The sequence below is a fragment of the Mandrillus leucophaeus genome, unplaced genomic scaffold (genome assembly GCF_000951045.1).
Source record: "Mandrillus leucophaeus isolate KB7577 unplaced genomic scaffold, Mleu.le_1.0 Scaffold240, whole genome shotgun sequence".
Lineage (NCBI taxonomy): Eukaryota > Metazoa > Chordata > Mammalia > Primates > Cercopithecidae > Mandrillus > Mandrillus leucophaeus.
The window spans coordinates 668,267-677,365 of NW_012102477.1; the positions used below are offsets into that span (position 1 = coordinate 668,267).

The 9,099-nt window shown below is 54.5% G+C and overlaps 1 protein-coding gene across 1 annotated transcript in view; it reads left to right on the forward strand.

The window, feature by feature from the left end:
* The window catches only part of CREBBP (CREB binding protein), a 141,026-nt gene extending 132,378 nt beyond the window's left edge, over positions 1 to 8,648 (forward strand). The window contains exons 28-30 of the mRNA XM_011982564.1: positions 1,620 to 1,781; positions 2,072 to 2,353; positions 3,846 to 8,648. Coding sequence (XP_011837954.1) covers positions 1,620 to 1,781; positions 2,072 to 2,353; positions 3,846 to 6,002 — 2,601 coding nt within the window. The 3' untranslated portion in view covers positions 6,003 to 8,648. The remainder of the gene's footprint in view (positions 1 to 1,619; positions 1,782 to 2,071; positions 2,354 to 3,845) is intronic.
* The last annotated feature ends 451 nt before the right edge of the window (positions 8,649 to 9,099 follow it).

Consider the following 9,099-nt stretch of genomic DNA (forward strand, 5'->3'; position numbering starts at 1 on the left):
CTGAAACCAGCCTGGCCAACATGGTGAAACCCTGTCTCTACTAAAAATACAAAAATTAGCTGGGTGTGGTGGTGCACGCCTGTAGTCCCAGCTGCTTAAGAGGCTGAGGCAGGAGAATCGCTTGAACCCAGGTTGCAGTGAGCCAAGATTGCACCACTGCACTCCAGCCTAGTGACAGAGCGAGACTCCGTCTCAAAAAAAAAAAAAGGCTTCCTTTGTTTTAAGGCTGACACACAAATTGAGCAGAGAGTTCCAGTATATTCCAGCACCCAGTTTCTTCTGTTACTTATGTCTTAGCGTGGCACGTCTGCTGCCACGGTGAGCCATTTGTTGATGTTGATGCATTATTATTAACTAAAGTTCACACTTTGTTCCAATTTCCTCAGTTTTCCCCTCATGTCCCTTTTCTGTCCCGAATCCCATGGAGGACCCACGTGACATTTGGGCTCCTTGGGCTCCTTGTCAGTGAGGCGGGATTGTTGAATTCTCTCTGGACTGACCCCTCTCTTTGAACACCAAGTCTCTCTCTCTCTCATCTTGTTAAAAATTAAGCTCTCTGGCTGGGCGCAGTGGCTCCCGCCTGTAATCCCAGCACTGTGGGAGGCCCAGGCGGGTGGATCACCCAAGGTCCGGAGTTTGAGACCAGCCTGGCCAACATGGTGAAACCCCGTCTCTACTAAAAATACAAAAATTAGCTGGGTATAGTGGGCCGCCCCTATAATCCCAGGTACTGGGGAGGCTGAGGCAGGAGAATCGCTTGAACCTTGGAGGCAGAGGTTGCAGTGAGCCGAGATCGCGCCATTGCACTTCAGCTTGGGTGACAAGGACAAGACTCTGTCTCAAAAAATTAATAAGTAGCCGGGTATGGTGGGGGGTGCCTGTAATCCCAGCTACTCAGGAGGCTGAGGCAGGAGAATCACTTGAACCCGAGATCACACCACTGCACTCCAGCTTGGTAACAAGACGGAAACTCCATCTCTCAAAAAAAAATAAAGCTATCTGTTGAAGTGTAAATGAGTAACAAGCCTGCGTTCTTTCCAGAGGAGGAGCCTATGGGTTGAGAGCAGGCCCAACTTCAGCCAGTCAGGTGCAGCACTGATGGCCCCGGCAGGGAGCCAGCCTGCTCTCAGCAGGCCTTGAGTGGACCCTGCAGGGGCCTTGGAGTCCCTGCTCTTGATGGGGCAGCTGCTTTTCCCATCAGCAGCTCTCCTGTCTCCTGAGAGCTCTCGCTTTCTCGGGTGTGTAGAGCCGTCCTCAAGGCAGGCAGCCGCTGACCACAGCGGTGACGTGGAATCTTCCACCTCTGGTTGTGGTGCAGTGGAAACGGCGCCCACTGCCCTAATTTGTTAATTTCTGAACTTGCACTCTGCGTCTGTTTTCCACTCTAGAGGCACCGTGGCATAAAGCTGATAATGGCACCAGCCTAGCCGAGGACAGGCCCTGCTCTGTCCCGAAGGCAGCAGCACCTGCAGCCACCTGTATCTGTGCACGTGTGGGGTCTGCCTGGCAGTGACCTGCTTTGGCCTGAGCTTCCTGATGCCCACGGCCTGGGAGCTGGGAATCCATGCCAAGTGTGGAGGGGCACTTACCTAGTCTCACAATCTTGCGTGTTGTTGCAGGGCAGTCAGGGTGACAGCAAGAATGCCAAGAAGAAGAATAACAAGAAAACTAACAAGAACAAAAGCAGCATCAGCCGCGCCAATAAGAAGAAGCCCAGCATGCCCAACGTGTCCAATGACCTGTCCCAGAAGCTGTATGCCACCATGGAGAAGCACAAGGAGGTAGGCGTGGGCTGCAGTGCTGCAGCCGAAAGGAGGGAAAGACTTGCAGCTGGCGGTCGAGGGCCCCTGTGCAGGTCTGTGGAGGGAGGGAAGTGGTCCCCAGGAAGCCAAGTGGACCAGTAGGGTGACACCATGCAACGTGTCACCAATTCCGTTCCATCCCAAGTCATCAGGGCCCTCAGGCTCAGCCACCTGCCTTTTGTGCAGGCTGGCTCAGAGCGCCTGCCCTGAGCTCACCACTGGAGGTGCCACATCCCTTGTGTGAGACTAAAGCCCCTCCTCTCCTGCAGGTCTTCTTTGTGATCCACCTGCACGCCGGGCCTGTCATCAACACCCTGCCCCCCATCGTCGACCCCGACCCCCTGCTCAGCTGTGACCTCATGGATGGGCGCGATGCCTTCCTCACCCTTGCCAGAGACAAGCACTGGGAGTTCTCCTCCTTGCGCCGCTCCAAGTGGTCCACGCTCTGCATGCTGGTGGAGCTGCACACCCAGGGCCAGGACCGCTTTGTCTACACCTGCAACGAGTGCAAGCACCACGTGGAGACACGCTGGCACTGCACTGTGTGCGAGGTAGGCCCTGTGCCGCCCCCACCCCCACCCCCGAAGCTGGCTTGGGGTCTGACGAAGCATCCTGTCCCTTTGCATGGGTGCCAGGGTTGATGTCTGTACCAGACGGCGGCTGCACTGACTCCTCCAGAAGTAGGACAGTGTCACAAGGCAGAAGGCGTTGCCGTGTGTGTTTCCTAAACCTACTCTGTGTAGCCACAGCCACAGGCCTGACCCTGGGGACAGCCAGAGGGAGGCTATGCTGGGAAGTCTGGCCTGGCTGTGCCCAGTTATAGTCTTGCTAAACGGCTGGAAACACCCACTGTCCTGTTGGCGGCTTGGGCCCCTCTGGTCGCTTGTTCCCGACAGACCCCACAGTCATGCTCCCTCACTCCCCTCTAGGAATTTTAACCCCACTGCAAAATGGCGCGGGTGTCCCTTGCATGGGCTGAGTCAGGCTGTGCAAGGCAGGCAGGTGACAGATCCCACCATCCCCTCCCAGGACAGTCACCATCACCTGCCAACCTGGAGCCCACTTACTTGCTGTGGTGTCTGTAGGGAGGCAGAACGGTTTCTCAGCGGAGTGAGGGCCTTTCTTCTCTCCCCACCCTCACACACCTCTCCCGCTTTCCACCTTTCTCCAGTCTCCTTTGTCCTCTTTCTAGTTTCTGAATACGGCAGTTTTCATATCTTTCTGTGAACACTGTCATCGTACCTCGTCCTAGGACTCCATCAGGTTGCCAGGTGCAAGCAGTTTTCAGTAACTTGGGCTTGCGCATTGGGGAAGGCCCACTGATGCGCTGTGGATAGCCCAGGCCTTCCCAGAGGCACTTCCTGGCAGCTATTGGCGCTTTGGGAGGGACCGGCCTCTCTCAACCTTTCACTGTCAGGCTTCATAGTTTGAGTACAGGAGTTGAACAGGCTGTGGCAGGGGCCGATGTGACTCCTAGGGCAGAGGAAGTCAGAAGAAACAGGGGCTGGTGTCTACTGTCCATGAGCTCACAGGCCAGGGCTTCTCAGGGTCAGGTTATCTTTGAGCCTTCAGGGCTGTTCCCAGGAGTGAAGGTCCTTGGGAGCAACACATAGATGGTCCATGCCCCCATCCTGTCCATGCTCCCATCCTGTCTATATTCCCGTCCTGTCTGTGCGCGCTTCCTGTGTGGGTCTCCCACCTGTCCGTGCTCCTGTTCTGTCCGTGCTCACTTCCTGTCCAAGTTGCTCACCTGTCCACGCTCCCATCCTGTCTGGGTCTCCCACCTGTCAGTGCTCCCGTCCTGTCCAGGTCTCCCGTCCTGTCTGTGCTCCCATCTTGTCCGTGTCTCCCATCCTGTCCTGTTCATGCTTCCGTCCTGTCCATGCTCCCATCCTTTCCGTGCTCCCATCCTGTCTGGGTCTCCTATCCTGACTGGGTCTCCTGGCACAGACCCAGACTTAGAGGTGTAGGGAAGCAGCCAGGGTGCCTGGTGGTACTGGGCCCCATGCTGACACCGGGCCTCTCCCCTTTCCTTGCTTGCAGGACTACGACCTCTGCATCAACTGCTATAACACGAAGAGCCATGCCCATAAGATGGTGAAGTGGGGGCTGGGCCTGGACGACGAGGGCAGCAGCCAGGGCGAGCCACAGTCAAAGAGCCCCCAGGAGTCGCGCCGGCTGAGCATCCAGCGCTGCATCCAGTCACTGGTGCACGCGTGCCAGTGCCGCAACGCCAACTGCTCGCTGCCATCCTGCCAGAAGATGAAGCGGGTGGTGCAGCACACCAAGGGCTGCAAGCGCAAGACCAATGGGGGCTGCCCGGTGTGCAAGCAGCTCATCGCCCTCTGCTGCTACCACGCCAAGCACTGCCAAGAAAACAAATGCCCCGTGCCCTTCTGCCTCAACATTAAACACAAGCTCCGCCAGCAGCAGATCCAGCACCGCCTGCAGCAGGCCCAGCTCATGCGCCGGCGGATGGCCACCATGAACACCCGCAACGTGCCTCAGCAGAGTCTGCCTTCTCCTACCTCAGCACCGCCCGGGACCCCCACACAGCAGCCCAGCACGCCCCAGACGCCGCAGCCCCCCGCCCAGCCCCAACCCTCACCCGTGAGCATGTCACCAGCTGGCTTCCCCAGCGTGGCCCGGACTCAGCCCCCCACCACGGTGTCCACAGGGAAGCCTACCAGCCAGGTGCCGGCCCCCCCACCCCCGGCCCAGCCCCCTCCTGCAGCGGTGGAAGCGGCTCGGCAGATCGAGCGTGAGGCCCAGCAGCAGCAGCACCTGTACCGGGTGAACATCAACAACGGCATGCCCCCAGGACGCACGGGCATGGGGACCCCGGGGAGCCAGATGGCCCCCGTGAGTCTGAATGTGCCCCGACCCAACCAGGTGAGCGGGCCCGTCATGCCCAGCATGCCTCCCGGGCAGTGGCAGCAGGCACCCCTTCCCCAGCAGCAGCCCATGCCGGGCTTGCCCAGGCCTGTGATATCCATGCAGGCCCAGGCGGCCGTGGCTGGGCCCCGGATGCCCAGCGTGCAGCCGCCCAGGAGCATCTCACCCAGCGCTCTCCAAGACCTGCTGCGGACCCTGAAGTCGCCCAGCTCCCCTCAGCAGCAACAGCAGGTGCTGAACATTCTCAAATCAAACCCGCAGCTAATGGCAGCTTTTATTAAACAGCGCACAGCCAAGTACGTGGCCAATCAGCCTGGCATGCAGCCCCAGCCTGGCCTCCAGTCCCAGCCCGGCATGCAACCCCAGCCTGGCATGCACCAGCAGCCCAGCCTGCAGAACCTGAATGCCATGCAGGCTGGTGTGCCGCGGCCCGGTGTGCCTCCACAGCAGCAGGCGATGGGAGGCCTGAACCCCCAGGGCCAGGCCTTGAACATCATGAACCCAGGACACAACCCCAACATGGCGAGTATGAATCCACAGTACCGAGAAATGCTACGGAGGCAGTTGCTGCAGCAGCAGCAGCAACAGCAGCAACAACAGCAGCAACAGCAGCAGCAGCAGCAAGGGAGTGCTGGTATGGCTGGGGGCATGGCGGGGCACGGCCAGTTCCAGCAGCCTCAAGGACCCGGAGGCTACCCACCAGCCATGCAGCAGCAGCAGCGCATGCAGCAGCATCTGCCCCTCCAGGGCAGCTCCATGGGCCAGATGGCGGCTCAGATGGGACAGCTTGGCCAGATGGGGCAGCCGGGGCTGGGGGCAGACAGCACCCCCAACATCCAGCAAGCCCTGCAGCAGCGGATTCTGCAGCAACAGCAGATGAAGCAGCAGATTGGGTCCCCAGGCCAGCCAAACCCCATGAGCCCCCAGCAACACATGCTCTCAGGACAGCCACAGGCCTCGCATCTCCCTGGCCAGCAGATCGCCACATCCCTTAGTAACCAGGTGCGGTCTCCAGCCCCTGTCCAGTCTCCACGGCCCCAGTCCCAGCCTCCACATTCCAGCCCATCACCACGGATACAGCCCCAGCCTTCGCCACACCACGTCTCACCCCAGACTGGTTCCCCCCACCCCGGACTCGCAGTCACCATGGCCAGCTCCATAGATCAGGGACACTTGGGGAACCCCGAACAGAGTGCAATGCTCCCCCAGCTGAACACCCCCAGCAGGAGTGCGCTGTCCAGCGAACTGTCCCTGGTCGGGGACACCACGGGGGACACGCTAGAGAAGTTTGTGGAGGGCTTGTAGCATTGTGAGAGCATCACTTTTTTTCCCTTTCATGTTCTTGGACCTTTTGTACTGAAAATCCAGGCATCTAGGTTCTTTTTATTCCTAGATGGAACTGCGACTGCCAAGCCATGGAAGGGTGGATTGATGTTTAAAGAGACAATACAAAGAATATATTTTTTTGTTAAAAACCAGTTGATTTAAATATCTGGTCTCTTTCTTTTTGGTTTTTTTTTTTTTTGGGGGGGGGTTCGTTCTTTTTTTTCCGTTTTGTTTTTGTTTGGGGGGAGGGGGGTTTTGTTTGGATTCTTTTTGTCGTCATTGCTGGTGACTCATGCCTTTTTTTAACGGGAAAAACAAGTTCATTATATTCATATTTTTTATTTGTATTTTCAAGACTTTAAACATTTATGTTTAAAAGTAAGAAGAAAAATAATATTCAGAACTGATTCCTGAAATAATGCAAGCTTATAATGTATCCCGATAACTTTCTGATGTTTCGGGAAGATTTTTTTCTATAGTGAACTCTGTGGGCGTCTCCCAGTATTACCCCTGGACGATAGGAATTGACTCCGGCGTGCACACACACGTACACACACCCACACACATCTATCTATACATAATGGCTGAAGCCAAACTTGTCTTGCAGATGTAGAAATTGTTGCTTTGTTTCTCTGATAAAACTGGTTTTAGACAAAAAATAGGGATGATCACTCTTAGACCATGCTAATGTTACTAGAGAAGAAGCCTTCTTTTCTTTCTTCTATGTGAAACTTGAAATGAGGAAAAGCAATTCTAGTGTAAATCATGCAAGCGCTCTAATTACTATAAATACGAAACTCGAGAAGATTCAATCACTGTATAGAATGGTAAAATACCAACTCATTTCTTATATCATATTGTTAAATAAACTGTGTGCAACAGACAAAAAGGGTGGTCCTTCTTGAATTCATGTACATGGTATTAACACTTAGTGTTCGGGGTTTTTTGTTATGAAAATGCTGTTTTCAACATTGTATTTGGACTATGCATGTGTTTTTCTCCCCATTGTATATAAAGTACCGCTTAAAATTGATATAAATTACTGAGGTTTTTAACATGTATTCTGTTCTTTAAGATCCCTGTAAGAATGTTTAAGGTTTTTATTTATTTATATATATTTTTTGAGTCTGTTCTTTGTAAGATATGGTTCTGGTTGTTCACTCATAGCGGAGAGACTGGGGCTGCGGTTGTGGTTGTGGCGGCGTGGGTGGTGGTTGGGAACTGTGGCCCAGACTTAGTGGCTGCCTGGAGGCTTTTCTTCCCAGAGACTGAGGTGGGCGGCTCAGCGTTGGCCCCACACATTCAAGGCTCACAGGTGGATGTTGCTCACACAGTTAGGGTCGTCAGTTGGTCTGGAACTGCACGTGGCCCACTCCTCCATCCTCCCTGTCCATCACAGCTGCCACCCCCAGAGGCAGGGCTGCTTCCCGTGTTCAGGTGGCTCCCCACATACACAGCTCCCAGAATCTGAGGCAAAGGGTGCTCCAGGCTCGCGAGGTGCTTCCTGACTTCCCCCCACATCCTGCGGCTGCCATGCAGCATGTCCCGTGTGGCCTTTGAGGAAATGCTGAGGGACAGAGACCTTGGAGCACCAGCTCCAGTCCCTGTTGCAGTGAGAAAGGCACCCACTTCGGAGGATACTTGCATTTAGGCACATGGTCTGCCTCCCTTGGAGTCCAGTTCCAGGCTCCCTTACTGAGTGGGTGAGACAAGTTCACAAAAATCATAAAACAGAGGAGGACCATCGGCGGGGGAGCTGAAGTTCATCCCCTAGCCTACCACCCCCGATACCCAGTAGAACTCACTTTATCCCTAGTCCTCCAGCAAAGGCTGGTCTTGGTGGGGGGTGATGGTAAATTTAGAAATCATGGCCCAAATAGCTTCCATTTGGGCCCTTTACATTCTCAGGTATTTATTTTAAATACTTGAATACTTGGTTTGGGAATCCAAATTCGAGGAACGTGTCTGAGAAATTGGAAACATCCAATCTAGTTTTAGCACAGAGTTTTGAACCTTGAGTTATAAAATGTAGAATAATTAAACCAAGTAAAAATAAGACCCCATCTGGCACCCCCGGCCAGCCCCCGGTTCACCCCATCCCAGGAGGGGAAGCACAGGCCGGGCCTCCGAGGATTGCTGCCCCTGCTCGGCCTGCTGGGTTCTTACACCTCCACCGTCCTCTTCACCTTTTCCAGCCATAGGGAAGCCTTGAGCCATGTGTTCAAACAAGAGGTGGGGCTAGAGCCTGGGAGCAGTAGCTCTAAGCTCACACCCAGAAAGTGGCACCCTCCTGGTTGTGCAGCCTTTTAATGTGGGCAGTGGAGGGGCCTCTGTTTCAGGTTATCCTGGCATTCAAAACTTTATGTACCAACCTCATCCTCTTTGGAGTCTGCATCCTGTGCAACCGTCTTGGGCAATCCAGATGTCGAAGGATGTGACCGAGAGCATGGTCTGTGGATGCTAACCCTAAGCTTGTCGTAAGGAAATTTCTGTAAGAAAGCTGGAAAGCCCCAACGCTGTGTCTCATGCTGTATACTTAAGAGGAGAAGAAAAAGTCCTATATTTGTGATCAAAAAGAGGAAACTTGGAATGTGATGGTGTTTATAATAAAAGATGGTAAAACTACTTGGATTCAAAGATGGTTCAGATTGGCTAATGACTTAGAGTTAGCTCAACAGCTCGTCATTATAGGATTGCAGATGCGGGCCGGGCGCGGTGGCTCACGCCTGTAATCCCAGCATTTTGGGAGGCCAAGGCGGGTGGATCATGAAGTCAGGAGTTCGAGACCAGCCTGGCCAAGGTGGTGAAACCCGGTCTTTATTAAAATACAAAAAAATTAGCTGGGCGTGGTGGTGGGCGCCTAGAATTGCAGCTACTCAGGAGGCTGAGGCAGAGAATCGCTTGAACCCAGGAGGCGGAGGTTACAGTGACAGTGAGCCGAGATCGCACCCCTGCACTACAGCCTGGGCGGCAGCGAGACTTCGTCTCAGAAAAAAAAAAAAAAAAAAAAATATTGTAGGTGCTGGCTGGGCTTGGTGGCTCATGCCCATAATCCCAGCAGTTTGGGAGGCTGAGG